The sequence below is a fragment of the Typopeltis vanoorti genome, chromosome 18, assembly GCF_054136105.1.
Source record: "Typopeltis vanoorti isolate ZY-2024b chromosome 18, IOZ_Tvanoo_1.0, whole genome shotgun sequence".
Taxonomy (NCBI): domain Eukaryota; kingdom Metazoa; phylum Arthropoda; class Arachnida; order Uropygi; family Thelyphonidae; genus Typopeltis; species Typopeltis vanoorti.
This window is the reverse complement of record NC_143566.1, coordinates 53,105,760-53,123,449: the sequence shown is the minus strand read 5'-3', so window position 1 is coordinate 53,123,449 and position 17,690 is coordinate 53,105,760. Positions and strand designations below refer to the sequence as shown.

The 17,690-nt window shown below is 37.2% G+C and overlaps 1 protein-coding gene across 1 annotated transcript in view; it reads left to right on the top strand.

Annotated features, from left to right (window-relative positions):
* The window catches only part of LOC150096673 (twitchin-like), a 2,440,784-nt gene that overhangs the window by 2,116,689 nt on the left and 306,405 nt on the right, over positions 1 to 17,690 (top strand). The window contains exon 117 of the mRNA XM_090408679.1: positions 14,232 to 14,277. Within this exon, the coding sequence (XP_090264805.1) occupies positions 14,232 to 14,277 (46 nt within the window). The remainder of the gene's footprint in view (positions 1 to 14,231; positions 14,278 to 17,690) is intronic.

Here is a 17,690-nt window from a genome sequence, read left to right as displayed (position 1 = left end):
GAAAAAACTACATGCACTCGTAAGGGAATGGAATTTCTGGGATTCCTCAGGCAACATGTAGAAGGAACACAAGGATGAAGAGTTTTTTTATTTGGTCCAAGTATTAAAGGACCTTATTTCAACTGAGATGTCATCCTTTCCACTGCTGAGTGTTAGACCATGAGGATGGACAGAGATGCAGAAACATCAAGAGGAAAAGAATTCATTGGTAAATATAAGGCAGGTGACTATAATAATCTTAGAATTCAGTTAGGAACTGTTCCATAGATGGAAGGGTCGAGAGCAAGAGATAACAGCACACAGGAGCTAGTTAGGAAATTTATCAACAGCAATGGCAAATGCATTCCTCAAGTGATAAAGATAACATCATTTGGTGTAAAGCAGATGACTAATGAAATGAAAGAGGAACTGCAGATGAAAGAGAGGTTATGGGAAAAGAATAAAGAGAGATCAAGAGAGAAATGAAAACAAGAAACTTTTCTTGTCAGTGATATTGTAATTAGGATGCAGGTAAATATTCAGTTATTTGCATATGAAGTGAAGCTTGAAAGGGTTATAAATAATAATGCCAGTGTGGTAGACCTTTGGGAGGATTTGAATAAGCTGGGCAGATGGGCAAATGAATGGGGATTGCAATTTAATCCAACAAAATGTAAGATCTTGAAATTTGGGATCCATTGATGGGAGGATACATACTTCATTTGTAGAGCTATATTAGAGGAAGCAAGGCATCTTGGTATGATAGTCCCAAGATCCTTTCTCCAAGATATGAAGTTGGTGAATGTAACTCCGGGAAGTGTTGCAGCACTAAAAAAAAAACTATGACCAGCAGAGACAAAAGACTGATGATTCAGCTGTGTAAAATCCTGAGCAGACTGCATTCAGATTACTGTGCCCGGATCTGTCAGGATTTGAAGAGGATATAGCAAGTAACAAAAATGATATCAAGATTGTACAAAATTAGTTATGAGAAGAGATTCGGGGTATGCAAACTAGAGTGTGGTGTATAGAAAATGAATGGGTTACAAGAATTGAGGTTTGGGACACATCGATGGGACGGTGCATACTCTATGGGAAGAGTTAAACTGGAGGAAGTAGGAGAGACAAGAGATCTGGGTTTGATGATTGATATAAACCTGAAATTTAGGGGACATATTGCAAAGTTAGTGAAGGTAACACAGAGGATTGCTGCAATAACGAGAAGGACGCTGACCTGCAGATATAACACTGACCAGGATTTGAAGGGGATAAATTAACTGTGGAAAGAGTACAAAGGCAGATAACAAAGATGGTGTCGGGACTGTACAATGTTATTGAAAGTTTATTTTTCACTAGGTTAGACTACAATAAATTTAGTTTAATCCTTTATCCCAGTGAGAGCAAACAAAGTTTGCACCTCAAAATATCTTCGGGACTGAATATCGTGGTGTACTATCTTACCTGGGTAAGTAGTACAACACCAGGCAACTTGTAGTAAAGGTGGAGAAAGCTACCAACATTCCTATCCCAGTATCTCCCATAATGCAAAACACATCTCCTTGCAGATATGTATGCTGTTATGCATTAAGGGATTGGCCACTACCAGACTAGTTTCGACCTTTATTGAGGTCTCTTCAGTGGGAGCCAGGCCCAGAGTTGGAGATACCAGGAGAAGCAGTAGCAAGGTCATCTTTACCTATAGGAGTTGCCATAAGGTTTGTCACCTTTTCTCATTAAATTACTCTGGATTTAGAGAAAGATGTTGAAAGTTTATTTTTCACTAGGTTAGACTATAATAAATTTAGTTTAATCCTTTATCCCCGTGAGAGCAAACAAAGTTTGCACCTGAAAATATCTTCAGGACTGAATATCGTGTTGTACTATCTTACCTGGATAAGTAGTACAGTATTTTTCACTAGGTTAGACTATAAAAATTTAGTTTAATCCTTTATCACTGGGATAAAGAATTAAACTAAATTTATTATAGTCTAGCCTAGTGAAAAATAAACTTTCAACATCTTTCTCTAAATCCAGAGTAATTTAATAAAAAAAGGTGGCAAACCATTTGGCGACTCCTGTAGGTAAAGATGACCTTGCTACTGCTTCTCCTGGTATCTCCAACTCTGGGCCTGGCTCCCACTGAAGAGACCTCAATAAAGGTTGAAACTAGTCTGGGTAGTGACCAATCCCTTAATGCATAACAGTATACATATCTGCAAGGAGATATATTTTGCATTATGGGAGATACTGGGATAGGAGTGTTGGTAGCTTGATCCACCTTTGCTACGAGTTGCCTGGTGTTGTACTACTTACCCAGGTAAGATAGTACAACACGATATTCAGTCCTGAAGATATTTTCAGGTGCAAACTTTGTTTGCTCTCATTGGGATTGTACAATGTTAGATACGAGTTCTTGTAGAAAGGCTTATATGCTGGTTAAACATAATAACTAAATACTTAAGGAATTGACAGCATACAGTAGAAATATAAATTAAATCAACTTTAATATATACTTTCGATATTTTGGCAATGTCACATTGCCATCATCATGGAAACTTAAGATAAAGATGAGCACGCAAGTACTACATAACAGCAAATGAGAAACGAAATGAGGAAGCTACCGTTTTCCTAAAGTCCTGATGGTGCCCCCTGGCTGGCTATATTTGCTGTCCTGCCTGTTTGGCCAAAGTAGGACAATTTACAGCTGCAAAGGACCTGGTATATGCCAGGTAGGTCTAGGGGAAGTGGGTGGTCTTTATGTTAGTTATGAGGATGTTAGTTATGTTATTAGTTGTTAACTAACTAGATGTTAGTTATGAGGATCGGCTGAGGGAGTGTGGACTGCAGGGTATGGTATATAGAAGAAGGTGATGTGATAGAGACTTTTAAACTGTTGAGAGGTGGTTACAGGGTTGATACTGGGGAGTTCTTTTGCTTGGTTGAACAGTGGAAGAGTTGAACAAGGAAGGAATCATGACAAGGGGCCATCCCTGAAAGTTATGAAAGGAAACTGTGAGAAAGAGGGTGAGGAGTGGTTTCTTTGCATGGAGGGTGGTTGAACCATGGAATGCATTGCCTGATGGAGTGGTGAGAGCAAGAAAGGTCAATGCATTTAAGGAGTGGTATGATAGAATTTGTGTTTCCTAGGAGGGACCTCTCTCGATGAGTCTTAATAGACTTGTGTTTTTTAGAAAGGACCTCCCATGATGAGTCTTTTGACTCCATGGAGGCCTGAATAATAATAATAATACTAATAAAGACATAAATTGAAACAGATGAGAGGTAATTATAGAATTGTCACTGAGAAGATTTTTCATACAGTTGAACAACAACAGGAAGGAACAAGAACAATAGGACAACCCTGCAAATTGCGAAAGGAGGATGAGAAGTGGCTGTTTTGCATGATGGCAGTTGGGCCATAGAATATATTGTCTGATAGAATAATAAGTGCACAGACAATGAACGAGTTTAAAGAGTAGAATGGTAAACTTTGTATTCTCTAAGATTCTATGGCCATATTTGCAAGCTTTGCTATATGGCCCTTCAACTTCCTAAACTCTAAGATTGTTAGTCTGATCAGTTTCTTCCAGCATAATCCCACAAATATAATATGACACTGGATATCTCATCACACCAAAGTGCATGATTTTACATTAACTAACATTGAACTGACAGCCATTTTCATATGCTCACAATTCCAGCCTATTCAAATCACTGGAAGTACTGCATATCAGTGCATTCCTGTTTACCCTGCTTATCTTTGCATCATCAGCAAATAGCTGTGTGTCTCCTTTCAAATTTTTCCCAATGTAAAGATTGAATAACAATGAACAAAGCACTGATCCTTGTGTTCCACCATCAGTAAATCTTTCAGACTTGCATCCACCATATACCACTTTTTGATATATGGTATAAGGTTATTTTTGATATCTAATATTTTATAATCCAATTCCGTTTCCTAATTTATGCAACAGACTTTCATGGTGTATTCTGTTAAAAGCTCAGCAAAGTCCAAAAGTATCATGGTGTATCCATTCTCTTATCCATCTCAATAGTAACTTTATTATAGTATGCGAGCAAGTTGCTCAAACATGCTCTACCTTTAGTAAATGTATGCTGTTCATTGCAAAGTAGAGATTATCTCAATACCTTTTTGTATATGAGCCCTAACTAACTTTTTTAAAATCTTCACCTCCACTCCAGTAATATTGACCAACAGTTAGATACTTCAGCCTCTGTATCACCATTGTGCAACAGGATAAACATACTGTACATTCATCCACTTCAGTGGAAACTATCCTGTTCAGAGAGTCAAAATAGCCTTGCCAAAGGAATAGCCATTTCACAAGATAACTACAGCATAAAGATAAATAATTAAACATGAGATAACTACAGCATAAAGATAAATAATTAAGCGTCAAAGCTGTACAACTGAGAGGAGACCTCCACATACAAATACCTCCACATATTTAATGGAATGCAGAGAACCGACCAGGGCTTCTGACCTAATGTCCAATCCTCACCTTCTTGTGGTGCACGCAACAGGGTGCACCACGAGATATAAGCTACCTGGATACTGATCGAACGAGGATCGGCTGGCAATTTGGGATTTAGCCGACCAAATTGTATTCTTATTGGTTAAACAAAATACAAAATGATGGTACAACATGACAAAATTACATGCCGGCTGGGGCGATGCCCGGTTAAACAAGGCCCCTATTGTTTTCGCCAGGGAAGCAGGGCGAACAGCGAAAAGTAAGCTATTGGAACAAATCCTAAAACACACCCCAACTCAACACCACAAGAGTTCAAGATTGATACTATCAACATAAGAAGCCTGAATGGCAAAGAAATGGAGCTAGCTGAGGAATTAGATAAGTACCAGATCGACATAATAGGGGTGACTAAAACAAAAAAGACAAAAACTGGCGAGATCTTTCTGAGCAATAAATACAAAATGTTATATTCAGGCAATGACAATCAATGAAAAGAAGAAGTAGCCATAGTATTCAACACAAAATACAAGGTTAATCTTCTTGAATGGCAGGCAGTCTCAAGTAAAGTAATGTGTGCAAATATGAGAATGGGGGAACTGGACAATGAGACTTATTTGTGCCTATGGTCCCACAGAAGGTTCTACTAAGGTAAAAGTGGAGGAATTTTTTGAGGCTTTAGAAAAAGCAACTGACACAATGAAAAACGAAAAGTTGGTCCTTGTGGGGGATCTAAATAGCAGAGTAGGAAATGATTGTCAGACATACAAAAATATTTAGGGAAAATTTAGAGAAAAAAGCAAAGCTAATAATAATGGCAAATATCTGTTGGACATGGACTGGTTATTACTAACACCATGTTCCAATATAAAAATGTGCACAAATTCACATGGAGAGAAGAGGCAAGGAATAAGAAAAGTCTCGTTGACTATGTTATTGTTTATATCGATGTTTTCTCCCTGGTGCAGGACACCAGAGTGTACAGAGGATTTGAAATTGGAAGTGATCACTATTTAGTCTTGAGCAGGATAAAATTGAATTTCATATTGAAAAGAATTACATGTAAGAAAGTTTTAAAGTGAATAAAAGTTGAGCAGCTCTCAGATGTGAACTGTAGACTGAAATACACAAAGATTATTGAAGAAAAAATGAAAGAGTTTGAGAACAGAACAGGAATCAAACCATGGAGATTCAGTGGCAAGCCTTGAAGAAAACCCTGATTGATTCAGCTAGAGAGGCATGTGGTGAAGTTGTCTGCAAGGATAGAAAAATTAGAACTCCATGGTGGACACGGGAAGTTAAAGAGGCAGTGAAGGAAAAGCAGAAAGCATATGAAAAGTTCCTGGCAAATAAGTCAGCTTGTGCTCTTAGAGAATACAGAGACAAATGTAAGAAATCTAAACACTGTGTAAAACTAGCTAAACAAAAGTCATGGGAGGAATTTGGCAAGAAGATGGCAAAATATTCTGGAGGTTGTTGAAGAAGCTTAGGAATGGAGGAAAGAGTGCTGTAAAAGCAGTTAGAGATGATAAAGGTGACATGATAACGGGAGAAAAAGATATCCTTGAAGTATGGAGTAATTACTTCGAAAAACTGCTAAATGAAACAAATAGTGATGACAGCACAGTGGTAAAAAACACTGACCAGGCATGCAGTCAGGAATACATATCCATACTTGAAGTAGAAAAAGCCATCAAAGGCTTGAAATGTGGAAAGGCAGCAGGTGTAGATGATATTTGACCAGAAATGGTGAAGTATGGTGGTATAAAAGTCTTACAGTGGCTGCACTGCATAGTTCAGAATGCCTGGACAGAGGGACGAATTTCTGATGATTGGAGCAGAGCTCTCCTAGCACCCATATGTAAAAAGGGAAATACAACTGAATGTGAGAATTACAAAGGTGTTTCCCCTACTGAGTGTTCCTGGTAAGATATATGCAAATATACTTGAGAAACGGTTGAGAAGAATTGTGGAAGAAAAGCTTGGTGAAGAAGAAGCTGGATTCAGGTCATATAGAGGCTGTCAGGATCAGATCTTCACTTTACGACAATTAGTGGAGAAATCATGGGAATATAACAAAAGATCTGTATTTAAGTTTTGTCGATTTTGAAAAGGCATATGACAAGGTGCCAAGAGAGAAGCTATTCAATATGCTACAGTTATACAGTTATAACAAGTTGTTACAGTTATACAGTTGTAGCATTATATCAAGCAATACTTAGTCTTTATTTGTGTTGTAAGTCAGCAATTAGAATTGAAGGAAGTACAGGAAGATGTTTAATGTTAAATCTGGTGTGAGACAAGGATGTACATTATCGCCCTCTGTTATTCATTATCTATATGGATCACATTATGAAGAAAAGTGGTATTAAACATGATATCAAAACTGGAGATATTAATGTCTGCTCTTTGCTTTATGCAGACGATGTTATACTTCTATAATATGAAGTATAACATCGTTGTAGTGTAAATCCGCTACAAGTCTGCAAGATTCGCTGACTAAATTGAAAAATGGTTGTAATAGATATGGTATGAAGGTCAGCAATAAAACGACAAAGAAAATAGGCAGAATCACTGAAAATGTCAACTGCGCTGTGAACGGAGAACCTGTGGAACAAGTAAAACATTTCAGCTACTTAGGCACGATTTTTAGTAAAGATGGTAAATTAAATATGGAAATAGACAACAGAATCAACAAAGCAGGTATGGTAGGAAGTCAACTGAATAAATTCATATGGAATAAGAGAGAAATTAGTCGGAACACTAAATTAGCTGTATACAAGGCAGTGTTCAAACCAGTTTTAACTTATGGATCTGAGAGCTGGGTCAGAAGTAAAACACTTGACCAAAGACTAGAGATCGCAGAGATGAGAGTCCTGAGAAAGATTAGAGGCATGAACAGATGGCATCAATGGCAGTATCATATGAAAAACGAACTTTATTAGAAAAGAACTCTCTCTCTCCTAATATCCTGGATGTTGTCCAGGATATTAGGAAATTCGTGGATGTTATCAGCATCCAGGAATGCGTTAGCAGAGCTAATCTCAGGTGGTATGGTCACTTAAACAGAATGCGTGAGGAAAGATTAGCAAAACAAGTGTTCTCTGCCAGGTTGGCAGGAAAATGACCCAGAGGAAGACCAAGATATAGGTGGATTGATATGGTACAAAGTGCCTTAGATGATAGAAATATAAGATCTGATAATGTTGGAGTCTTGACAAGTAATAGACTGATTTGGAGGAAAATTGTAGATAGGAAGTTAGTAATGATGTAAATTTTTCATGTAGTATTATATCCTGTACACCCCTTGATATGGGTACATGGCAGGAATTTGATGATGATGTTTGGTTGTTTCAATATTTCACCTCTATCACAGACATCTCCAGTAATGCAATGTTAAAATTGTAGTAACCCCCAATTCAGCTCAACACTCTTTTCACATCTTTGATTGATATCCCAAATTCTTATTCAGTTTCTGCAGCAGCTCTAGAGTAACAGGGTAAAGTTTGTGAGTGTGCTGCCACTCTATGATAGAGGTTAACCGAGAAGGAGAATGTTGGTAGCTAATGAATCAATACACAGGTTGTGCAGAAGGAATGATGTAGAGTTGGTGGACCTATGGACTGCACTTAACAGATTCAGAGTGATGTCTAGAGAGAGCTTTATTCACTGAGAGTGTGAAAGCACAAAACCAAGAAAACTGAAGCAATTAGGGCACATGCAGACCTCAGACAACAATATTAAATGGGGTAGTCAATTCAGAATATAAAGGTGGTTTGGGTCCTAAGGAAATGCTACAGTTTCTATATACTAATGCTAGAATCATCAGGAAAAAGAGGGAAGAGTTTGGAATTGGTTAGCATTGGTTTGAGTCAATCTGGTGAGAGATTAAAACAAATGGGACAAAATATAAAATTGGTTTCTGCTATAGTCCAGAAGGCACCCGAATGATGTGGAAGATATGCATCAGCAGATTAATACAAGGATTGCAAGCCAAGTAATTATTATGGGGGACATTAACTTCATTGTCATAGATTGGAAGGAAGAAAGAAGGAAATGGAATTGGCAGGAAGGAAATGGAGTTTATACACTTACTGAAAGATAATTACTTGAAGCAGAATGTGATGGCAGGGACTCAAGAGTTTTGAATCTTATTATAAGGTCAGAAGACCTGTCCATAACTAAGGTGGCTACATTGTCTCCAATTGGAGAATGCAATCATGTGGTCTTGAATTGGGAGGAAGCAAAATATGATTTTGCTTCCTCCCATGGAAGGATGTTTTCACAGTGCATGGGAAGATAGTCATGGAATATCTGGAGGAAGCAAAATCACACTGTATACCCATGGTCAGGAGGGGTATATCGTGTAGGAGTTGATGGATGAGTAGTATCATTAAGTCTGAGCTGCAAAAAGAGAAAATGTTGTGGAGGGTATATAAGGAGAAAGATGAATAGCACAAGGATCAGGCAAGAAAGATGAGCAGCACAGTAAGGAAGGCAAAATCAATTATGAAAAGAAATTAGCTGAAGAAACAAAAGAAAATCTCACTTTTTTCATTATGTGGTAAGTAGGAGGATGAATCACTATGGAAGGATAACTTAAATGTGTGCAGATGGTAGAGGAGTAACAGAGGCAGACGAAATTGCTGAGCTACTAAGCATCCATTTTGCAAGAGCATATCATCCAAGTGAAAATAATGTTATGGCAGAGGTGATGGGGACTGATGTGAGGACAGAGGTTGATGAATTAGAGATACTTAGGATATTGCAGAATCTGAATGCAAATACAGCTGTGGGATTGAATGGGATATCAGCTTGCATTTTAAGAGAATGTGCAGGGGAACTGGTGATGCCTTTGCCCAGGCTATTTAATTTAAGTCTCAGCTCTGACATAGTCCCAAGAGAGTAGAAGGTGGGTAAAATAATTCCTTTTCATTCAGGAGGATCTAAGTCTGTGGTAACTAACTGTTAATTTTTAGAGAAAGACAATGTATACTATTATATTAATTAAAAAACTTTAATTAATACTTCCAATATTTCAGTAATGTTATATTACCATCTTCAGGGAACATAAAAAATAATGATATGTACACACAGGCACTAACACTGGACAAATATGGCTGAAGACAACAACTGAAGTCGGTCCTAGAGTCCTAAAAGGTGCCACCCCTAGTGGGCTAAATTGGGTAGTAGTCTTGGCTGTTGGGCTGATGTTCTAAGAATGCAAGCTTCCCATATTTAGGGCAGTCTCATGCATCATGCATTTGTTGAGGTTTGGGGAGTTTTTGTATAGCTGAGGCTGATTCTAGGAATAAGCTCTCATATTTAAGTTTGCTGCAGTGTAGTAAGGTGGCTTTCTTCCAGCGTATTTTATGGCAGGTGTCCAAAGCATGGTCAGCAAGTCCTGAGTGGCTGTATTGTTGGAAACAGATATAATCCTTACGTTCAGATATCCTGATATTAGTTGTCCTGCCTGTTTTGCTGTAGTAAGACAATTTGCAACTACAAGGGACCGGGTATACTCCAGATAGGTCTAGGGGAAGTGGCTGGTCCTTGGGGAAGCAGATAAGAGATGCCAATTTTTTATATAGTTTGTAACAAGTTGTCAAGTCATATTTTTTTAGGATTTTTGTTAACTTTTCAGAAGTACTATTTAGAGTAGTCCCTGTTATGGAGAGTGTAGGAGGATAATTGGTTTTAATATTTTTTGGATTTTATGGGGGTTGTAGCTGTTGGCTATAAAGGTGTTATGAATATGGTTAAGTTCAGCAGTAAGGGTATTGTTATCTGAACTGATTAATCGATCTGCACCCCATTCTGTGGAGGATAAAACGTAAAGGGTATTCAATATTCTTTTGCACTTTTCTCTAAGTTGACAAATGTGGACAAGGAATTACATAAGCTTTCTGTCAAAAAAGTATCATCTTGAGTCTTATGAACTTGGCTTCTGTTGCTACTGGAATAATAGTTTATCCCTTAACTTTAGTTGTGGATGAAGAGTTCATTTTCAGCAGAAGTTTTCACAGACTTTTTTCCTGCTGAAAACTTAGTTTTAAACTAAGAGCCAAAAAAGAGTTGTTGAAGTTGCCTTTCAATACCCCTCATATTACAAGAATGGTGACAATACGTTGCACAGTCATTAATATATAAAACACTGCCTACTCTGGGAAGAGTTTTCAGTGATTGAGTTCATTTTGATAGCAAAGAGTGTCACACTTAAGACAGAGACTTGGACTTGGAAGATTTGGTCAGAGAAAAAGTTTTTCAGAAAATCAGGAAGGTGACCCCTGAGACCTAGATTATAGAGATCTTTAATATGCCATATAACTAGTCTGTGTGATAAGTTTTTTTTTTTTTTTTTCATGTCAAAGAACACTGAAACCAGGTGTTCTCATTTCAGGATTTAATATCTTATACATATATCTAAATGAACATAATGTTCCAACACTGAGTTATGTCTACAAAACTACTCTGTGTTTTGGAGAGATCATTGCTTTCCAAATGCTAGAGAAGTCTCACCTTCAATTTTCTCCAATATTTTACAAAGACAGCTGGTGAGAACAAAAAGTTGATAATTATTAGCTTGTATTGGATCCTTTCCTGGTTTTGGGATGGCAATGAGAATTAACTTATGCCAAGAATCTGGAAACCTTTCCTCTGTAATTAGTCTGTTCTACAATAATAGAAGGGGATCTAGAGAACATGATAGAAGATATTTTATCATCTGATAAGGAATATCAAGGCCTGTGTAACTCAGTGAAAGTGACACTTGCATCCGCTGTGCTTGGTCACTCGAAGTTAGACTTAAGTTCAAATCTAGTCGCTGACTGGAGGAACTTTTTCTAAGCCTTTCTTCGACTGGTTCCCGAGTTAGTTGATCTCTTGCACAGGCAAGCAGGTTTTTCCTCCCAGAAACTAGGGTATTTCATCCCGTAAACTCAAAAAAATTGACCATAGTACCCACGTTATTTCAGACAGTAACACATCTTGTTAGTGTTAGGTACCAAGAGATGGCAGCACTTGTTTGTCAGCCTCTTCATCGGTGGCTGCTATAATTAGTGATAGACATTGGCTAGCTATCTCTGATTGGCTACTGGTAGAGACTGAACTGCCTACTCAGTCCCCAAAAGCTAGATAGGGTTAAAAGGCCTCACCTACTTCCTGTAAGGGAATAAAAGGTGTTAGCTGATTTTTTTATTTTTTTTATTTTTATAAGGAATATCATCAGACTCCACTGCATTGGCATGAGAGAGAAACAGAGTTATTTTTAGTTCCTTCTCAACAAATGGCTAATTGCACGATTCTAGCCCATTTGTAGAAACGTTTGGCCACTGGTTTTCTTGCTGCTCTTTCAATATTAAAAGTTCGACAGGATATGAAGCAGTTGAAAAGAATATAACGTTTTTTACCCCAAACTTTCTTTAGAGTGGCTTCGGGTTAAGCAATAACATATTCATTATCTTCCAAGGTAGACAAAGGATCCAAGATTGTGTGTAATTTTTAATATTGAGAAAGCAACACGAAAAAGAGTGGCTAAACTTTTCTACAAATGGGCTAGAATTGTACAATCAGCCATTTGTTAACCTCCCTAAGCACGATGTCTATAGACGTCGAGCTAAATCTGGATATGAAGCTCTAAAACCCATTGAATAACATGGATCTATCATGTTCTCTACATCTCCTAGGCCTCCTGCAGCAGTTGCCAAGATTCTAACAAAATTTTTTCTCTAAACTGTCTGCACTGGTTTTGGGTTTAGCAATAACATATTCATTATCTTCCAAGGTAGACAAAGGATCTAAGTTTGTTTATGACTGACATCTATGTAATGAAATGTGTTTTGGGCTGACCATTTTTAGAAGCAATGAGATATGATATGATAGGGTAACTATAAAATATACCCTGCATGACTAGGCTTTGGATAGTGCAGATTTAAGATGCTGTCTTTGGAACTGTAATTGTTGTTGTTGCCTGGACAATACGATCTGTTACATATGTCATTGCTTTATTCACAGATGTTTGACTGACTACTTCAGGAATGAATGATATGGCCTCATTCATTCAATAAAGTAGCACTACCTCACATAGTGTTATATCCATCTGAGGCGGTTATAGTATAAGATTATTATTATCAGGAAATTTATTATTATTACTGGCACCTCTAAGGAGTCCAAGGACTCATCACAGGAGTGCATTCTACTCTACTCCACTACTTATATCTCGCCATGTTTACTAGTATTTTTTGGCTGTAAATTATGTGTATTCTCATGGCTGATTTTTCTGGCAGGATGAAAAACCCTGCTACCTTCGTATGAGATCAGCTAACTCACCTTCAACTGAAAAAAAATCCATATAAAGAATCCTCTTGTCATGACAAGAATCAAACTTAGGCCTTTTCCAATTGAAGGGCACAATGCACCATCGTTCTTCCAATTGTGTTATGGAGGCACTTTGGCCTTTGTAGCACAAGGTCATTTGATCATATTGAGGTCAATATTATTTAACTCAGAACTGGGTGGTAAATTGCCCAGTATCAGACAGACCACCAAGAAGTTTCAAGAAGTAGCTTGAAAAAGTTCCAGTTTGGTTTGTAGAACAGGGTATTTCAGAGAGAAAATACCAGATAAGTCTTGGTAGTGCGAAAGCCAAGAAAATGGATAAATTTTTGAAGTGGAACTGTTGTGGATTACACCAAAATATCAATGATATCAAGACTTTTCTGCAGAAATACAAACTATTCTCTTTCTGGCAAGACATGGGCTCCATCCCCAGACCATGTGGTAGGAACCTACTGCAATACCATTGATCCTTGCAGACAAGTTCACTAGCCAACGGATCCTGGTCAGGCCATCTAGGACTGGCCATCTTGCCTAAGCAGAGCACAGTTGTGCAAGACTACCACAATCTTTCTTTCTGGATGTCCATGGGTTACACCACATAGCAACAGGGTGTTGGATCCCAGTGATAGTGTCTGGATGATAGAACAGTAGGAAAAGACTTAGGATGAGTAGAGTATAGAATACAGAAAGAAAAGCAGAGAAAAAGAGAAAGAATAAAAAAGGGCCAGTACATTGAGAGAATCCCTCCACCATGAACAAGTGCCTCATATGGAAAGACACATAATTTAGCACTGAAAAGAAAAATGTTACTTTCACTAATGGTTGTTTACTTTCCAATAACCTAAATCTTTATAAATAATAGTAATCATAAATATGAACCTCTGTAGCTCAGTCAGTATAGACGATGGTCTATACTGACTGAGGCCTTTCTGACTCTTTGGTCAGAAAGGCCTGTGTTCGATTCCCGTCCAAGATGTGAGGAACCTTTATCTGGTCTCTTTCAGCTAAAGGAGTTAGCCAATCTTGTACAGAGGTAGTGTTTTTCACTCGGAAACTCGGGTTTTTCATTTCTCAGACAAGGCAAACCATCCCTGTGAACACAAACGGATTTAAGGCCATGAATACTTATGGCAATATGTGGAAGAGATAGGGTCCTCACCATGTCGTTACGCCTGTAGTCAACCATGAGTCAATCATGGTAGTCAACCTCCTGGATACTAGACAGTACTTAAATGGGATGGGAATCATAAATATATTTATGGTTTTTATGATTTTTTTTCTTGTTGTCTTCTCTTTATAATATGTAATAATATTATATGGAATAATATACTATATACTAGATGTAATTTTTTTAAGAAAACTATCAGGGAAAACTGTATTAATAAAGTATTAAATGTATTTATATCATCTTTTTTTTTATAGCAAACGAATGACAGCACATGAATGCTTAGATCATCCTTGGTTAAAGGTAAATATTAAAAGCATTATATTTTCATGGCATGCTAAAAGGCAAAACAAAAATTCCCACCCAAATATCAGACTTTTCTAGAGAACTACACAAAACTAAGCTCTAGATGTAATAAATTCCTTAGCTGATAATAATTAAAAAAAAAAAAAAAAAAAAACGAAGAAGAAAGTAATATCCATTAAAACTAGCTTTTTGTTTTATTTTATTTATACTTCCATCAATAAAATGTTTGAAATTTATCTCTTATTAGTATACCACGAATGACCTAAGGATTATATAATCTGGGAACAATACCCTAAAGAACAAATGTCAGATATTTTCTTGCAGCTTCAGATCTTTAGTAAGTAACATGGTGGTGATATCTTGCATAGGATAATGAGAATCATCTGTCACCTAGACCAGCTTCCCAAAGTTATGGATGTCAAGGCCCCCCTTCGAAAAATTAAAATATTTCACGGTCCCCATCAAAAAAAAAATTTGTGATACAGACATATTATTATGATATTTATTGCATTTATATTCAATGCAAAACACACACAGCGAATATTGCAAAAATCAAATGCAAATATTACATTTTTAGCATCTTACATGCACATTTAACATGGAAAATTAGTCTTAAAACATTTTAAATTTGTTTTCATCATTTCACAGCCCCCCCCCCCAATAAAAATAACGGCCCCCAAGGGGGCTGCAGCCTAGACTATAACAGACGTATGCACTGAGGTATTTCAAACAGCCTAAGGTTACAAAGCCAGTGTATTATGCCTGTTCATTACATATGTTGTATCTTGCACTTTGAAATTTCTAGGTGAAAAACCACTGTCTCAGCTACACGTAGAGCAGGTTCCTATCTACAAATGTTCTTAAAACTCAAAGCTGGTCACATTCATGAAACTTAAGGTTAGTCAGAGTTCAGGTATGGTTTGAGTTATGTTATAGGTAATTTTTAGATATTAAAAAAAATAAATAAAAAGTTCTCTTTAATTCCGTTTAAATTCCCTTTACACTGGAAATAGATTGTTTAAATAAAAAACAACAGCCATAAAATAATGAGGTGTCATGAGCTAATGGTTCATCATCATCATTAAATTCCTGCCATGTACCCTCAAGGGGCGTACAGGATATGATAGTACTACATGAAAAATTTACATCATTACTAACTTCCTATCTACAATTTTCCTCCAAATCAGTCTGTTACTTGTCAAGACTCCAATTATCAGATCTTATATTTCTATCGTCTAAGGCACTTTGTACCATATCTATCCACCTATATCTTGGTCTTCCTCTGGGTCTTTTTCATGCCAGTCTGGCAGAGAACACTTGTTTTGCTAATCTTTCCTTGCCCATTCTATTTAAGTGACCATACCACCTGAGATTAGCTCTGCTAATGCATTCCTGGATGCCGACAATATCAAGTTCTTTCCTTATTTTTGATATAATATTGCCATTGATGCCATCTGTTCATGCCTCTAATCTTTCTCAAGACTTTCATATCTGCGATCTCTAGTCTTTGGTCAAGTGTTTTACTTCTGACCTAGCTCTCAGATCCATAAGTTAAAACTGGTTTGAACACTGTCTTGTATACAGCCAATTTAGTGTTCTGACTAATTTCACTCTTATTCCATATGAATTTATTCAATTGACTTCCTACCATACCTGCTTTGTTGATTCTGTTGTCTATTTCCATATTTAATTTACCATCTTTACTAAAAATCGTGCCTAAGTAGCTGAAATGTTTTACTTGTTCCACAGGTTCTCCGTTCACAGCGCAGTTGACATTTTCAGTGATTCTGCCTATTTTCATTGTCTTTGTCTGTTTATTGCTGACCTTCATACCATATCTATTACAACAGTTATTCAATTTAGTCAGAGAATCTTGCAGACTTGTAGCGGATTTATTTAGAAGGATAATATCATCCGCATAAAGCAAAGAGCTGACATTAACATCTCCAATTTTGATATCATGTTTAATACCACTTTCCTTCATAATGTGATCCATATAGATAATGAATAACAGAGGGGATAATGTACATCCTTGTCTCACACCAGATTTAACATTAAACCATCTTCCTGTACTTCCTTCAATTCTAACTGCTGACTTACAACTCAAATAAAGACTAAGTATTGCTTGATATAATGCCCCATTGACACCATATAACTGTAGCGTATTGAACAGCTTCTCTCTTTGCACCTTGTCATATGCCTTTTCCAGATCTATAAAACTTAAATACAGATCTTTGTTATATTCCCATGATTTCTCAACTATTTGTCGTAAATTGAAGATCTGATCCTGACAGCTTCTATTTGGCCTGAATCCAGCTTGTTCTTCACCAAGCTTTTCTTCCACAATTCTTCTCAACTGTTTCTGAAATATACGGGGGCCTTGTTTAACTGGGCAAAGTCCCAGCCGGCATGAAATTTTTTCATGTTGTACCATCATTTTGTATTTTGGTTTAAGCCAGTAAGAATGCAATTTGGTTGGCTAAATCCCAAATTGCCAGTCCATCCTCTTTCATTCAGTATCCAGATAGATACCCAACAGGGTGCACCACGAGAAGGATCGGACATTAGGTCAGAAGCCCTGGTCAGTTCGCTGCATTCCTTTAAAGGATGTGGAGGTCTCCTCTCAGTTATACAGCTTTGAACCTTAAGCACCCCCAAGCTAACGGTTTACTAATTTTATTTAAATAAAGCATGTTTTCCATGTGCAAAGATAAAGGCTGTTAATAATGCTGTAAGAATGCAGAAGAATAGAGTGAACGAGCTGATTGTATTGACTGGACCAAATGATACAAAAGGTAAGAAATATGAAACAAGAGAAGATATGAAAGTGTTGTTAGTGGAAGCAAAAATGAAGAGAAAGAAAGAAAAGATTGTGATTCTGCTGCCTTGGTATGATAAAACAGAACTGAGATGGGCCATGATTGCCTAGGAGGGAATGGTGTGCAGTTTATTGATGTATGGAGAGAATTTGACAGACGAAAGGAATTATACATGTGACGGTTTTGGAGTAAAATGTTGGGAGAAAGTATCATTTAGTGAGAGTGTGGTAGTACAAAACTAGGGAAAACAGAGATATTAGGGAGGGTGCATCAAGCATGTGTCTGGCCACCGCTGTGATTAATGAGCAAGTATATAGTAATTATTGTGCAACGCTAAATGGGATTTTACAGGATCAAAATGAAACATGAAATAACATGTTATAAAGAGGCTTGAGAGTATTGGATCTGATAATAGCATCAGATGTATCCATAACCAAGGTAGATACTGCCTTCAAGTGGGAAGAGTGACCATGCAGTCTTGTTCTAGGAAGATGCCAAACATGTGGAATTCTCTGTCTAGAAGGGGTTTATGTTCAATTATAAGGCTGGTGATTATGAGAGACTCAGGAGTCATCTTGAAATGGTGCCTTG